This window comes from Rhinolophus sinicus, chromosome 12, assembly GCF_057876585.1.
Source record: "Rhinolophus sinicus isolate RSI-liver-muscle chromosome 12, RSI-T2T, whole genome shotgun sequence".
Taxonomy (NCBI): Eukaryota; Metazoa; Chordata; class Mammalia; order Chiroptera; family Rhinolophidae; genus Rhinolophus; species Rhinolophus sinicus.
Window position 1 is genome coordinate 16,849,600 of NC_142512.1, and position 17,800 is coordinate 16,867,399.

Genomic DNA, 17,800 nt, shown 5'->3' on the forward strand with positions numbered 1-17,800 from the left:
AATAATTGTCTACTTACAAGCAGGAACTTGTTTCTGTTTTTTTTCCAGTGAAGGTGGTGTTTTTAAGGCTCATCTCACTTTCCCAAAAGATTATCCCCTCCGGCCTCCTAAAATGAAATTCATTACAGAAATCTGGCACCCAAATGGTAAGTTTATCTAGTTTTACATTCACATTTACAAATATGATAGCCTGTCACTGAAGTTTTCAGGGTCAATAAAAAAGATGTAGTTCTCAATGAAATTGCTTTGGAATTTTTGTACTAAGTTCATTGTGTTCATTATGCACATGGCCTTGTATTATTAGATTCCTTAGACAAGAAGGAGTAACAGATCATATGAAAAAAATAATTCTTTATTTAGTTTTTAGCTTTGTTGAGACTCATGTTCCAAACTAGAGGCAGGTTTGGTGAGTGTGATATGATCAATTCAACCTAAATAGAGCTCTTACAATTGAGGAGATAATTTCCAAGGCATTAGGTGACTCATTGATTATTACAAAGAGCATAGAAGTAATTAAACCTGGATTTTTTAATTTATATTTTCTTACCTTAGCTCTTAGACCACGGGCAACTCTTACCTTTTTATCTATATTCTTAGCTGTAAAAAAGGAATGTGCTACCTACCTCATAAGGTGACTGAAGTGCGTCAAATGAGATAAAATAGTGTGTGTTTTAACCTTTGGAAAGCATCTGTACTGCTGTTCAGGGAATGGTGACATTGACTTTTTTACCCAAAGCTGTGCTACATTTAAATCCACTTTGTAAGCCAAAGGTGAGGCTAGATAAGCTGTTTGTTTATACACAGTCTCTCTGAACTTCTGGTCTTGTTTTGTATAATAGAGCTTGCAAGGACAGTGTCTTTTTTTTTTTTAGTTTCAGGTATACAAAACAATGTAATAGCTAGACATTTACACCCCTCACACAGTGATAACCCCCCTTTCTCAGTTTTGACTATCAGTATTTTGTAATCAGAGTTGTCTTTTTAGATTACTACACTAATCTGCGTTTTGCTTCTCATAGTCAAGACTTTTTTAATTGCAAGGAAGAGAACCCCTTATATGTTAGTTTAAGTGAAAATCAGTGAGAGAGTAATGGATGAATTAATAAATTAAGGCTTTATTACACGGAGAGGGAGTATGTATTAGAACCCAATGGCTTGAAAAACAAATGAGTCTTCGGAGAGACTAGAACTGGTGAATGGAAAACTTTTGGGAACCACCATATTTCATCGCATCTCAGATAACAGTGATCACAAAAGACACACAGTTATTTTTGTACCAATAAGGAGGGAGAAGAATGTCTCTAACAGTTTACTTGTGGGAGAATGCATTAACAATAGTCCTACATGATGTATGGATGCATGAATTGATGACATTCACCTCTTGTTGCTTTGACATTTCTTTCATCTCTTCGTAGGCTTTTGGCAGTTTCTCCTGCTTCACCTGAATTATTTGGTGTGTAATAGGCAATCTCTTTGCACCTATTTCAAAGAAGACGTAACAAAGGTTCTGATTGTTGGCTCCACCACAGATGAGCTGTGTAACTCTAGGCAAAGCTTCTTTGAGCCTTAGCTTCTCTACCTGTGAGAATTAAAGGAAAGCATATGTGTATGCAATACCTGGCAGTTCTCTTCTGTTAAGAGGAAGGGTAGCAATGGCCTAGGTAGTTTAAGAGGACAACGGATGAAATGAGTGTTTTGCGTTGTTTTTTTAAGGTGGAAGAGACTTTGTGTTGCAGGCCATAAGCGAGAAGGCGTTAGAGAGTGAAATAATTAAGTGTTGATTTGAGAAAGGGAATACTTTGTGAAGAAAGGATACCTGAGGAGATGATGGGTCGTACAGGAAGAGTTAAACTAGGAAGGAGTGAAAAGTCATTTTGAAATAGGAATGTGAAGAAAAGCGAGCATTTGAGTATCTGCTACGAGTAGTTACAAAGATGATTAATGAGGTATGGTCTCTTTCTATAAGGATATTATGGTCTCTGTAAGGCAAAGGCAGACATATAAACTTAATGGCGAAACTGAGAGATGCAGCGATGTAGTTATAAAGATGTTTGGTGGCATAGAAGAGGATGTTAGGGATTGATTTTTAGAGAATATGATTCTTGAACAGAATTTTGAATATGTAAACGCCTGGCTTAAACTTTGTTGTTTAGGCTGTGGGGACTCATTAAATTAATGAGTTTTAAAGTTGTATATAGTAGGTTGATCTTGACTATATTTTCTTCTAGAAAGGTTACTTTCATGAAGGAATGATTGAAAAGGGAAGGCCTACTGATAGCCAGGAGATAGGGGATTTTACCAATAGTTTTGGTGAGAGACAATGAAAGTTTGAACTAAGTGTAGTGGCAGGAAGAAAAATTTAGTTAATTCTCACTTGTTGACTACCACAAGGAGGTAGTAATGGAGAGGTAAGAATTTAGAATTGAAGCACCATTTAAAAAATAATTGTAGGATCAAAACCACAGTCAGGTACCACTTTATACCCAACCCACTAGGATGGCTATAATCAAAACGACAGATAGACAAGTGTTGGTGAGAACACAGGGAAATTACAACCCTCATACACTACTGGCAAGAATAGGAAATGGTACAGCCACTTTTGAAGACCGTGGGGCAGTTCCTCAAAAGACTAAACATAGTTACCTTATAACTTAGCAATTCTACTCCTAGAGATATATAACCAAGAAACTTGAAAACACATGTCCACAAAATACATGTACATAACTGTTCATAGCAGCATTAGTCATGGTAGCCAAAGAGTAGAAGCAACCCAAATGTCTACCAATTGATAAGCAGAAAAGCAAAATGTAATATCCATATGATGGAATGAAGTACTGGCACATGCTACGACATGGATGCACCTTGAAAACATTGTGCTAAGTAAACAAAGCTAGTCACAAAAGACCACATAGTGTATGGTTCTATTTATGTGAAATGTCCAGTATAGGCAAATCTATAGAGATAGAAAGTAGGTTAGTGGTTGCGTAGAGCTCGGAGAAAGGTTGGGGAGAAATGGGGAGTAATTGCTAATGGGTACAAGGTTTTTTCCTTTGGTGATCAATATATTCTAAAATTGATTATGGTGATGGTTGTGCAACTCTAAAAATACTAGAAATCATTAAATTGTGCACTTCAAATATGTGAATTATATCTCAATAAAGCTATTATAAAAATTAGTATAAAGATTAGCTTTGTGTGGCTTAGATGCATCCAATTTTGGACTTGTTTTTCTTGAGGTACACTTCCCATATCCAGTTAAATAATTACATAAAACTAGTCCAAGGCTCAGCAGTGAGCTTAGGGCCTTGGAAGTTACTGGCATCAAGGTGACAAGTAATGTGTAGCAAATCATCACTTAGCACACCTTAAACTTACACCATGTTGTATGTTAATTATATTTTAGTAAAGTTGGGGGGGAAGATGATGGGTAATATTGTGATATAATGAATGAGTTAATTTACCCAGGGAAAAGATGATTAATTTGGGAGATAAAGATAACATCAAAAGTCAGACCAAGGAAAAGGAAAACTAGAAAGTGACAGAAAGAATGGCTCAAGAACCAGTGAAAAGAAGTGTGTCACAGAAACTAAGGGAGGAAAATGTGTCCAGGAAGGTGTTCTCAGCAGTATCAGTTAGATTGGCCCAGAAGAGCTGACTTTAAAAGTAATTAGGAGAATATGTTCTTCAGGCCACTTTGTGAGAATAGTCACAGCATCCTGTTGGGGAGTAGAAGCCAGTTTCCAGTAAGGTAATAAAGACAGAGTACCCACGTAGTGAATAAATAGAGAAGATGAGAGTAAATTGGATTTTTATAATTTTAGATGCACAGCTTCAAGAGAAAGGAGATTGCTTGAAGGGTGTGTATGGTTCCGGTAGTTTAGTTTTTTTGTTTTTTTAATTAAAGTTTATTGGGGTGACAGTGGTTGTAAAGTTACATAGGTTTCAAGTGTACAATTCTGTAATACATCTTCTATATATACATTGTGTGTTCACCACCCAGAGTCAGTTCTCCTTCCATCACCATATATTTGATCCTGTTTACCCTCGTCAGCCACCCTCCTCCCCCTTTACCCTCTTCCATTAGTTTTAAGATGGAAGAAGAGATGTGTTTTTTTTTTCAGTAATTGATTCTGAAACTTGGCTGGCTATTTATGGGGAAATTAATTTCTAAAACAGGAAATTATGGGGCTAATTTCTAAAACAGGAAAATGATGAGAAATTTCTTCACACCAAACAGCAAAGTGAATTAAAACTTGAAATGGAATAAAACGTTTCAAGTGATTAAAAAAATAGTAGTGAATGCCAATTATTTGCTGGGTGTTAGGGACAAGAGTTTTCTAGTTTCAAAGTAATATTGAAAGACTAGAAAGAGGAGTGTAAAGAGAAATGGCAACTAAATACAATATAGGATTCTTAAATGGATCTTGTATCAGAAAACAAGGCCAGCTATAAAGAACGTTATTGGGGCACTGAAATGAAAAAGTAGTAGGCAAAAATTAAATGGGGAAAATTAGGAAGCAGTTTGGCAGGAAAAACACTAAAAACTGAGTATATAAATGGGTAAAGGATAAGAACAGACCAGACATTTCACAAAAGGGGAAATATGTATAGTTTCTATACGTGGAAAATTTTCACCCTCAAAAACATTTAGAAAAGCTAATTAAACTAGATTTCACCTGTGAAATTTAAAAATGATCAATAAAGAAAAATTTTAATTCTGAGGGAAGAGGCAATGAAATTGGCAGTGTACTTTTCAAAATGTAATTTGGTAATAGTTATTAAGCCTAAAAATGTCTCATTCTAAAAAATTAAACTTTAAAATGAAATGACGCAAAGTAAAAAATTGAAGAGGCTAGATTATGATGCTAATTTCTAAAACAGGGAAATGATCTTAAATTGGTTCTCATAGAATTCTATACAAACATTTAATATCATGTTTTCAAATAAAATGACTTGGAAAAATCCTTAATATGTAGTAAGTGAGGAGAGCATCTCTATAATACTGTATAAGCATTTTATGTTAAACTTTATAGTGCTGTTACAAGTTTTCTTACTATTGTTCTTACCACTTGATCTACTTATTCCATTTTAGTTAAATGGGATTTTACTAGGAGGTGGGATGGGTTGGGACACGGACTCTTAATTATATAGAAAAGCTCGTATATGAGACACTGAAAGAAGGCATGGGCTTTGCCTGTAAGAGGTGATTCACTGCTGTATCACCTCTGTTAGGTGGGTGCCTGGCACACAGTATGCATTCAAGAAGTACTTGTCTTAGAGAAATAATAAATAAACTTTGATTCTAGTTACCAGAGTTTATAACAACAGGGGACATCCTTAAGTTATGAAATGAAAAATAAGCTTTAAAATTAAACCTATCACAAAGTTGTTAGACTTTAGGTAGGAAGTTAGGAATGAAATATACATAAATATTACACTGGTTATTCATGGGATTTGGAAATTGGGCTGAAAAACTTTTTATGCAAAAAGTTTTTGTATTTTTCTACCTTTTCTAACATTTCCCTGGTAATTATGCTTTCTTTTGCAGTGGGCAACATTTCACCATAAAAGATTAGTAAATTTTTGACAGTTTTGCTAATAAGGAATATTTGTGTGATGTGAGTTGGAGGATTAGGACTTCACCTTTTTTTTGATCAATTAATTTGTGGATGTATTTTAAAATAGTTTTATAGAAAATTATATTTATGTTAATGAAATTTTACTGGCATTATGACATCTTCCTTTTGTGAATTTGAGTATATTCCTTTCCTCTAGAATAAAATTTTGCCTATATATGATTTAAAAAGTATGTTACGATGTTATTAGGTAGGTTCAAAAGTAATTGTAATTTTTACAATTATTTTTAACCTTTTAAACCGCAATTATTTTTGCACCAACCTAATACTTCTCATTTTTCTCTTAGAAAAGTCTCTGGAACTTTGACTGTCACCCATTTATATTAATAAGTTGGTAGGGAAACTAGGAAATCATTACATAGAAACTCAATTCTGGTGTTTGGATCATATACTTTCTGCAAATGAAGAACAGATTCAGTAGTTGCCATTTATTCGTTTTGTTGTATAGTGAGTGCTCACTAATAGATTCTGCAACTTTTAAGTGAAACTACATATAATGAACCCAGTTTTACTAGGCTAATTGATATGAACAAGATTTTAAGTTCCTACAGCATTTCATTGACGTTGAACCAAACAATGTTATTCGAGGACCTGCTATATTTATCCGTGTAAATGCTGGGCACCATCTACATGCTAGATATCTTAAAGTTTTGCACAGACTTTCCTATTAGGTTTGTCAGATGGATCCTATTTGGTAACACCTGTGGTCTTCCTAAGAGGTTAACAGGTTCCATTTTGGAAATTAACTTCTGTACATAGTCATTGTTTTATACAGGTACTGTGGAAATCAGGACCACATCTCTAATAGATATGTATAACCGAATTATTTTTAGTAATAAAACAGAACTCTTATTTAATTTTGCAGTTGATAAAAATGGTGATGTATGCATTTCTATTCTTCATGAGCCTGGGGAAGATAAATATGGGTATGAAAAACCAGAGGAACGCTGGCTCCCCATTCACACCGTGGAAACCATCATGATTAGTGTTATTTCTATGCTGGCAGACCCTAATGGAGACTCACCTGCTAATGTTGATGCTGCGGTAAGGTGGCCATGTGCACACATCTCCCCTCCCCTTTAAACTCAGAATGACAGAACAGTGTCTTTGTATGTATATCTGTGTGTATACGTGTGTACACATTCTCCTCAGTCTCTGCAAAAATAAGTTACAGACATAACGAAGCTTCACCCCTAAACCTGCATCTTTGAAGAATGCGGATACCATCTTACTTAACTATAATGTTGTTATCATACCTAAGAAAATTTAATACCAAGTCCTTATTAAAGTCTATATTATTATTCCCAAGTTTTTATTTTTGAAACTTTCAGATCTACAAAAAAGTTACATTAGTTCAATAAATAACTTCTATACCCTTCACCTAAATTCACCAATTTAGAGATTTTGCAACATTGTTGTTTTTTTGCCAAACTATTTAAGAATACTTGACAGATATCCTAACTCTTCATACTTGAATACTTCAGCATGTCCCCTAAGAACAAGGGTATCTTTCCTATAAGCGTAGCACAAGGCTATCATTGATGCAGTACTATTATTGAATATACATTTATAGTCCTTACTCAGATTTCTCCAAGATTGTTCTTTATAGCTGCTTTTTTTTAAACCCAGAATTTAGGAACTTTTATTTTTGTATTCAAGTTTTATTACTCTTCTTTAATCTATAATAGACCTAGTTCTTCAGCTTTCTATTCTTTTAAAAGCCTTTTGTTCTAATTCTTATTCTTGGAACTTTTGTTAGTGTATCTGAAAGCCAGGAGCTTGAGTTCACCTTTTTAATTGGGTTACTTCAAGCCTATATAGAAACTTGGGTGAGATCTTACATGTAGAAAAACACTACAGAGACAACCCCTTTTCAAGTCTATGGCTTTGAATTTTTAAATGTAGCAATCAAGTTGAAATAAAAGCTGGCAGGAAACTATTCTAATTTTCTATTTAGTCAGGTATCAGTCCAAACAATGAAAGAGGCAGTGAGAGAGAAGAAAGAGGTGAAAACTGTTTTTTAATAAATCCTGTGGATTCATTTTGCGAGAGAAGTAATTACTGTTTTCATTTGATTCTTCCTCAACTATCAGCTCTTTTTAATAAGATCAGAACTGGCAAGTGGCATTTTAATCTTCATGAAGGATAAATTAAGAGCAAATACTTGACAATGTGAATAGGCAAAAATTATTAACTCTTCAAAACAATTGAGTCCTCTGTAACAACAGAACCTATTGAAAAAGAAGTCATTCTTTTCGTCAGGGTAGAAATAGGCCTTACTGTGAAGTTGAACTACACAAACATGACTTCACAAATTGTACGAAATCTACCCATTCTTTTTCTTGAAAACCACTGCCTTTTCTGATTTGACCATTTAGCTGTCTTATTTAAACCATAGCTTTCCTGTAAACAGTTTTGTTTACCCTTCTTATTTGCTTTTTTCTCTTGCATTGCATACCTTTTATCATATTTTCATATATTTTGTTTTTCTTTTTCTTTTTCTTTTTTTTGTGTAAAAGAGGATAGTTTATTAAAAGTAAAGAGTAAAGAATCGCAGCTCTTGGAACTAGAGGGGTTCCCAAATGGGTTTCCCCATGTTTGTTTTTCTAACCTCCCAATCAATGATACCTATTCCAGGAAACCCATTTTTCTTCGAGATCTCTTTCCGGGATCCCTCTATACTTTGGTGCCAATTAGATTGATTCAGTCTGCTGCTTGGCTGCTTGGATTTCCCTTCCTGCTCTTCTGGATGGGATCAACTGTTTTCTAGATTTTTTTTTATTTTTATTTTTTTTTATTGACTTCCTTCTTTTGCTTTTCTTCATCCTAGAATAATGTTTTAGAAAGGATATGTGGGAATTAGGTCTTTACATGTCTCAAAGTGTTTTTATTCTGTCCTTATATTTGATACTTTGTTTACAGAATTCTAGGGGAGAAAATCAAATATTGACAGAATTTATCCTTTAGTATTTATTGTTGCTGATGAGAAAGTTGATGCTAAGCTGATTCTTTTCCATTTGCAGGTGACCTTGTCTTTCTGTTTTTTCCTCCTGGTACCCTTTTGGTCTTCTTCTGGATTTTTGGTCTTCTGAAATTTCACATTGTTATGTAAACTTTAAAAATTTATATCACTCTAGTTGATGTATACTTTGAAGATCAGCTCTGGGAAATTTTCCTTTTTGATTATTTTGAGAACTTTTCCATGTTTGGTATGCTTTCTGTTTTTGAACTTGTACCTATTACCCAGATTGATCCCTCATGCTGTTTCTTTTTCATCTCAAATCGTGCCGATTTTGAGTTTTCATTTTGACGGTATTTTAAATAACTTGGTCTTTTCTCCATTAATTCCTTTTTCATGAACTCTTACCACTGCTTAATGAATTTGATAGTTCTTTAATCTTTTGGGAGTTCTAATTATACAAAGTTGAGTTCTGAAGTATGTTTCTCTGAGGTCAGTTTTTCTTTTGTATTTCGAAGAGTACTTCAAAACTCTGTAGGCTTTCTACACAATTCTCCATTCCTGATTAAGAAATGATGAGAAATGAGGGTCTAGGAAAGCAGATTAGAGCTGTGTGTGTGTGAGTGTGTGTGTACAGAATTTGTTCCACTCAAGAGTGTGTGGGTAGCAAGCCAGATATTAAACTAAGAGTAAGAGCTGGAGGAAGAGGGGTATCATTTAAATGCCAAAATGAACAAGCACTTTGAGTACCGATACTCAATGCTACCGTGTTTCCCCAAAAATAAGACCGGGTCTTATATTAATTTTTGCTCCAAAAGATGCATTAGGGCTTATGTTCAGAGGCTAGCATCCTGAAAAATCACGCTAGGGTTTATTTTCCGGTTAGATCTTATTTTCGGGGAAACACAGTAACAGCTCTAATTCTAGTGCTCGTCAGTATATTTATATAAAATCTATATATCATTATTTTAAGAAGGTATTAGAATTTTGGATATAAGTGGAAGGAAAATGCCAAACTATTGAATTATACAGACTTTCTATGAATTTCTTTATTTTCAGCTCCACTTCTTAGTGACTCTTCTCAGATTCGCCATTTCTAAATTTTAACTTCTTTAGGGTTCTGTTCAATAGGGTCTCTCCCTCCTTTGCTTGGTTCCATTGAGGCTTTTCTAGGCTGTTACTTTGTCTTCTCTGTTACGTGTTTCATTACTCTTCCATCTCCTTCTGGTCTTCCAGAAAAAATTCACCCCCCCCCCCCCCCCATTATTAGATGACTTTCCTGCCATTTTCTTTGGTGTTGAGGATTTATACCTATAAAAAATTTCGGGGGCAGCCAGTTAGCTCAGTTGGTTAGAGCGCAGTGCTCTTAAGAACAAGGTTGCCTGATCGATTCCCCACATGGGCCACTGTGAACTGCGCCCTCCACAACTAGATTGAAACAACTACTTGACTTGGAGCTGATGTGGCCTGGAAAAACACACTTAAAATAAATAAAAGTTTTTTAAAGAAACGGATGATTTAAAAGAAAAATTCCAATATAATCATTTTAACATGTCTCAGGAGAGCAAAGAGATAAACATATGTGCTTTTTGCCTTATTGAATTCATAGGTTCCACATACGTATATATGTGTGTGTGTGTGTGTGTATATATATATATATAAAGTGCAGGTGATAAATCACCTAGCTAGTCATCCAAATGTGTGGCATAGTGGATTCAACAAATGGTGGTTATATTAACTAGTTCCTACTCTGGAACCTATGCTTTATCTAGAAGTCATCTTTGCCTAGTCTTGTCTTAGTCAGTAGAGAATGTCAGTCATATATTCTCTCTAAACTTTTTGCCACCCCGCAAAAGTATTTTTTAACTACTTTTCTACCTTATCAGCTTTTAACAATTTAAAAGCGTACATATTGCCAAGGCATTGCATTCAAAATTAAAGCTAGTATTTGTGATTATAAGAGGATTTTGCAGAAAACCACTTGATACTCCTTTTGTACTTACAGAAAGAATGGCGGGAAGACAGAAACGGAGAATTCAAAAGGAAAGTTGCCCGCTGTGTAAGAAAGAGCCAAGAGACTGCTTTTGAGTGACATTTGTTCAACAGCTGTAACTTCACTTATTTCAGGGTAAGTTCATTTTTAAAATCATACTACTATTTTGCCTTTTTATAAATGTCATACATTTTTAGAAATTGTGTGATTTAGGTATTTGAAATGCTTGTTTTATTGGCTTCATTTTTTAGTGGTAGTATCCAGTAGTCTGCTGTTTCTCACTGGAACAGTGTAACTTAGCTTGCTCTTTCCTTCAGTAGCTAGACCCCGCTGTTTTCAATAAGATATTCTGTGTTAAACTGGTTAGTATAGCAGTCTGTTTCTTTTCACTGCTGGTGAAATTTCTAATAAAGTACTTTTCAACAATTTCTTCCGTTTCACCTTTGGTCTACCATCTTGACCACTACTGAACACTGAAATTTCCAGTATCTTCTCATACTGTATTATATATGGTAAAGGATGATTTCAATTTTTGTTTTCTAATTTTTTCAAAAGAAAGATTATATTTTGTAATATACTGGCAAGAGCATTAAACATCTATCTTTCTTGTTTTAAAAGTCTTTAATTTATCCCCTTGTTCTTTACTGATAGAACCAGTAGGAAGAATTTCTCTTATATTGTATACCATCTGTCCACAAGTATATCTTAAGTGTAGCAAGGAGTCAAACATAGAAGGTACCTTCTCATTAGAAAAGGACGTGGTGTAGGTGAATTGACCAAACCTGTGACATTTAAGTTATTTGGTTTCTTTTTTTAATTAAATAGTTTTTTTTAAAAAAGTGTTTGTGAAAGATAGCATCTAAAGGATCACAATTCATGGTACATCCCTGTACCTGCTACCTAATTTAGTAGAAAGAACTTTACATTAACCTTTTACATCTCCGATATTCCCCTCTTCTATGCCATCCTTTTCTCATATTCCCAATGCTGTGTTTACCATTGCTTTTCTTCATAATTTTATCAAGTTTGTATTTGTAACAATGTACTGCATGATTTTGAACTGTATATATGTGGAATTATAATGTATGCATTTTATGTGCCTTTTTATTATTCAATATTGTGCTCTTGAAATTGGTCTGTGTTATGTATAGCTATATTTCATCTGTTTTCACTGTTTTGTAGTTTTTCATTAGATAAATTACCTTTCTACCCTTGATTCTCATTGCAATTGTTTTCCTATTTGGGGTGGGTTTTTTTTTTTACTTGTTTGTTTATTTTGCTTTGGTTTTGCGGTTATAGAAAATGTAGCTATTCTTATTTCTTGCTGCACATGTACTATAAGAGTTTCTCTAGAGTGTGTACCTCAGGGTGGAATTATTGAGTTAAGGGTATATTCACATCACTTTAACTAGATAATGCCAAATTGTTTTCCAAAATGTTGCATCTATTTATATTCCTGTTGGCAAGATTAAGAATTCCATTTGTTCCATATCTTCTACAACATTTGATATTATCAGATTTCTGCAAAATGTCTGGAAGCTGTAAAATGACACATCATTATGACTTAATGTTCGTAACCCTAATTACTGATGCAATTACATTGTTTCATGTATTTGACCTTGACTTTTCCTCTGTGAAATGCCCGTTTTGGTCTTTGGACTATTTTTCTATTAGGTTATTGATTTGTGTCCTTGTCATTTCACTTTCTTTATGGTACCTTTGGGTGAACAGAAGTTCTTAATCTTAATGCAGTTAAATTTATTAGTCCTTTCTTTCCTTGTATGGGTTTTACTTTTTGTATCTTAGTGTCTTCCCTGCCATCAAAATGCTACTATTGTATACTGTCTTCTAAAAGTTTTGTAGTTTTGTTTTTCGTAAGTGTGTTGCATCCACTGAAATTGATTGGTGTATGGTGTGAGGTAGGAGTTCAGCTTTACCTCCCACCATGCTCCCAGTGTACCAGACTGTTAACTACATCATTTATTGACAAGTCTATCCTTTCACCACTGATATGCAGTATCGGTTATGTTACAAAATTACGTTTCCATGTATATTTTGATCTGTGTATGACATTTCTATGTTTCATTGGTTGGCTGTCTATTCCTGAACCAGTATCACACTATCTTACTTTTTATTTATTATTTTTATAGTTAAATGTATTAAATGCGAAGTAAAGTCTATACATTGCTCATTCTGTTTTCATATTTGATATCTAGTTTCTGAAAAGTCATATCTTTTAGATTTCCTTATAATAACCTTTGCTGAAAATTAACCTTCCTGTTGATTTAACAATAACCTTGCAGTCTTCAAATTATTTGTTTTTCACCATATTCTTTATATCTATCCAGTTTATTTTTGCTAATAATTCTGTTCTTATTTTATTATCATTACATCTGCTACCTCCCTCACATCTAGTCAGTGGTCCATTTCTTTTCCCTTCTTTTGACTCTTGCTTTCCACCACCTTAGGTCAAGTTCTTTGCCTTAGTCTGCTGTCATTGAACTTCTTTCATGCCTGCCTGCACTTCATCCTGGATATTTGTCCTGGATACAACTGCTAACTTAGTCTTCACAAAGTTCAGCTCATCGCATTGGTTTTTTATGAGTATGACAGTAATCTTAGGAGCAAGAGAATCCCTCAACGCTTGTTTTCCTTACTCGTGCCATTTCCCAGTCAGAAAAGGGCTTGGTGACAACAAAGAATTGAAGAGGAACAAAATAACAAATATTGAAGCCTAAGCTTTATGCGTGATTTTACCTCATAAACAGTACTTCATAAATTTAGGAAATAACCAAAAATTTTATTATTGACCTTGATCTAATATATTGCAAATTAAATAAATACTAATGAAGTGTCACAAATTTTGTAAGGGATTATATATTATCTCCTTTGCTAGTGGGATTAGAGTTAATTTATACTTGATCATAACATTCACATATCTTTAAAGTTCACTTATCAAGAAGATAGAGGCAAAAAATAATGTTGAGTCAAAATACCTCATTGCACAGAATAGGTTTAATTGAAAAACAATGTAATATACTGTTTATCATGAAACTGAACTAATAACTTAAAATTGAAGAGTATGGAAGCAATAACTGGAAATCTTGACTAACATAGGTCAGCATTGTTCACACGTAAGTAAAGCATTCTTCTTTAAAGTTGCAATTACCCCAGATACATTCAGCATGCATTGTAACAGCTTTGCACTATTGCAAAGGGTGTGTCAGTTGGAGTCCTTGATAGAACAGAATTTTAAATGAATTTAATACACTTGCTTTGAATGGTTAATTTTAGTTATTATTCTGAACTTACTGTTAAGCTCAGCCTTTATGTAAAAATTACAGTCCTTGAACTTGTGTTTTTCATAGATAAGCACTGAATAAAAGAATTATGTTGTAAGTTTGAAGCTCCTCAGGAAGATCCTTTGGCCCATCTATGAGCAGAAACAAACGTTCTTTGGGAAACATTGATTCATGAGTAATAAAGGCAGGCTTTTAAAAAAATTTCTTTCAATTATAGTTCACATAATAATGCAGACTTCTTAAACTAGCATTTAAGTACCCAGTCTTGTCTATTATCTGGTCTTTAAAAATTGCTAGTAGTTCCTCATATGCTCATGTAGTTGGCCTCTTTCTGAAAAACATCTGACCATTCATTCAGCAATATTTGAGTACCATCTGTGAGCCAGTTCCCATGCCACGGGTCTGGGATGGGTCTTCTACTTGTTTTGGCCACTTTTTGAGATGAGGTCTATCTCAAATTTTACTTTGTTCATGAAGCAATTGCTCTTCCTCCCCAAACAAATTCTTCCCTTTCTGAAGCACTGTGGCACTTAGAGGCTTAACTTTCAGTCGTATATGAATTTGTCTTACTCCTCTCACGAATTTGTCGTACTCCTCTAGTTCCATATGATTTGATGCACTTGGGAAATAAAAGCTTAAATAAATACCCAGTCATCTGTTTGTATTGCACTAAAAGTGAAATCATTTGAGAATTGGATTTTTAAAAATCACCTCAAAATCCATGACTTAACTAATGTCTTCTAAAAGTGGGTCTATGTTTTACTCATCTACCTGATGCATAGAGCATGGTATGCTGTAGGACTGAGGTGTCCACATAATCTTTAAATGTCATTATTATTACATAATTTTTCTTAATGCTGTATTAGCCAGCTAGCCTATCACTCAGACCCTTCTTAAAGACTAGCTGGGTTCCCTGCATGCACTTTCTGAATATCCTCAGTATCTTTAGTCATGTGGTCGGGTGTAGACATGAAATAAAACCCACAGTAAGCACTTGAAAAAATGTGCACTCTATTTGGGTTGAATGAAAAGTAAATATAATTTTAAATGGTTTTAAAAATATCTATATCAAAATCCATAACTTACAATGCTTTGTGAAAATGGGATTGCTACTGTTGATATACTTGACCCAGGCTTTCTTTATTTCATTTTTATTTCATTGTGGTAAAAAACACATAAATTTACTCTCTTAAGTTTTACGTGTACATTACAGTATTATTAGCTATTATAATATGTGCACATTGTTGTACAGTAGACCTCTAGAACTTTTTCATTTTGCGTGACTGAAAGTCTATACCCACTGAACTACTTCTATTCCATTTCCCCCTCTCCCCAGCCCCTGGCAACCACCATTCTTCTTCCTATTTCTATGAGTTTGACTATTGTAGATACCACATATAAGTGGAATCATGTAGTGTTTGTCTCTTTATTTCACTTGTTCGTAGTGTTTATACCTTCTCTTATATAAAGATTATTAATAACCTTATCTATCTTCTAATTCAGGTGTGGGATGGTAAGAAGAGAGGAAAAGGGAAGAAACAATTCTCCTTTTCCACAGATCAGCAGCATGGCCACGTTGATACCACTAGACAAGAGGACTCGGTCTTTTTGTTCTGCATGAAGGCTAGAGGATTGTATTAATTTTTTTTGCTGTGTTACAAATTACCTAAAATTTTGTAGCTTAAATCAACACTTACTATCATAGTTTCCATAGGTCAGAGATCCACATATGACTTAGTTGAGTCTTCATGCTCTGGGTCATGTTGGGTGGCAACACCTTGATTTTATTATGGCACAACTGTGGGTGGATCTGCTTCCAAGTTCACTCAAGTGGTTGTTGGCAGGATTCTGTTCCTCATTGGCTATTGGCTGAGGTCCTCCCTCGGTTCTTCGTCACATGGGCCCCTACATAGGTCAGCTCACAACATGGCAGTTGGCCTCATCAGAGGGAACAAGTAAGAGGATAAGACAAGATGAGCTAGGTGTAGGGGATTATGGTCTCCTGCCCCGGGGGAAGAAGCATCGTACCCCAGCCGGCTGCAAATGTTGCTGGCTGATAACTAGTTCCCTTTTCTGGGGGACACCTGCCTCCAGTGACTGGTGGTTTGGGGAAGGGATGGGTCAATACAAAGGCTTGGACCACTGGCTCTCTTTTCCCACCTGGGGGTTCTCTGAAAGGCCGTTCCAATGTGGGATTGACTGAGGCCTTTCTTTCATCTGCCCCTTCAGTTAGTTCATCTTTTCCTTCTACGTGATCCTGTCTTCCCTCCCTCTTATTTTTGGATGCACTTCCAAGTAAACCTTATACAAATCTGTCTCAGAATCTGTTTTCTAGGAAACCTAACCCAGGATACTACTAGGCATTGTGTAACCCAGCACAATAAGATAAAAGACCTTCCTGCCTTACCTAGTTGCAGATGGGTGTGCATGAATCCAAGAGTAATTTCTCACAAATAGAACTATATATGGCTCCATATATGTGGCTTCACTTCCTCCAAAGCAGCCGTATTCTCCCCCATTGCTTATTTGAGACCGCATTTGGAGTAAATAATTACCACATGAGAACCACAACCTTGATGGGTTGCATATCCCGATCACTTACGGAGTAGCTTCCACATCTCACCCACATCTCCTTAAAATAAGGCTCCTGAAACGTTGAGCCTTTCTGATCGCCTATGTTTCAATAAGATTATGAAGAAAAGTGAAAACTACCCAGTCTGATACAAGGACTTACCCATCTCACTCCCACTATGCTGTGGAGGGATTTTGTTGACTGAGGTAAGGAGGAAGCTAAGCTACCTCGAATAAGTTTTTAAACAAAAACTATTGGAACAAAATAAAGGAGAATATCAGGGTCACGATGGATTTGTTAGGCACAAATAACATCCATAAAAGGAAAAAATGTTTGATAAATTTGGCTATATCAGAACTGAAAACTTAAATATTATAACGACAAAATAAACAAAAACAAGTGGCAAACTGAGAAAAGATGGCTATATAGCCAATATTCACATTTTCTGTCGAGAATCTACAACTAGCTTCTGCAAATGAATAGAAAAAGTATCAGCACAAAAGAAAATGATATGACTAGAGAGCAAGTAGAAGTGGAAAGAAAGCAGATTGTCATGCATGTGACAAGTAACTCAGCTGCATTTGTAATCAGAAATGCAAAGCTGTAGGAAGATAACATCAAATCCATCAGATTATCAAAAATCAAAACGTTCGAGAAACCCAAATGTTGGTGAGGATTTGGGGAAACAGTGTACTTGAAACACTGAAGTGAAGTTGTTCTGCCATCATTGGAGAGCAATTTGGTAATACATACAAGAATATTGCTTGCAGCATTGTGTGTTATTTTTAAAAGGCCCATCAGTAGAATCGATCAATTGTGATTGATAAAGTGAAATATTATCCAGCAGCTAAAATGTGCAATATAGACTTGGAGTTACATATAATCACGCAATTAAATCTCAAAAAACACAATCTGAGTAGGAAAAGTAATTAGCAAAAATGAAAAGAACAACCCAGAAATGAAAATAACAATATCACTTACGTAAATTAAAAAGTAAACCCACTATGTGGTAGATAAAAGTTTTTAAAAAACAGGGACTTGAAGAAATACATAAAACTCTTAAAATTTGCAATAGTGTTTAACTTTAAGGAGGAAGAGGGGACTGGGAAACAAAGGAACTTTGCCTTTTTTAAAAAAAACTCAGTCTTTCAGCACATGTGGCTCATTTTCTTACCTCCACAGAAAACTAAGGATGCCTGTTTGTCACTTCAAAGGTTTACTTTCAATTTTGATTCTTAATCTCTAGCATTTGACACTAGTGATGATCCCTCTAGAAATAGCTTCTACTCTTACCTGTAAATGTCATGGCTCTAGGTTCCTTTTTCTAAATCTGACCGC

At 34.9% G+C, this 17,800-nt stretch overlaps 1 protein-coding gene across 1 annotated transcript in view; it reads left to right on the top strand.

Annotated features, from left to right (window-relative positions):
* UBE2G1 (ubiquitin conjugating enzyme E2 G1) overlaps window positions 1–17,800 on the top strand; it is a 93,863-nt gene that overhangs the window by 69,592 nt on the left and 6,471 nt on the right. The window contains exons 3-5 of the mRNA XM_019743839.3: window positions 49–146; window positions 6,502–6,680; window positions 10,601–10,723. Coding sequence (XP_019599398.1) covers window positions 49–146; window positions 6,502–6,680; window positions 10,601–10,687 — 364 coding nt within the window. The 3' untranslated portion in view covers window positions 10,688–10,723. The remainder of the gene's footprint in view (window positions 1–48; window positions 147–6,501; window positions 6,681–10,600; window positions 10,724–17,800) is intronic.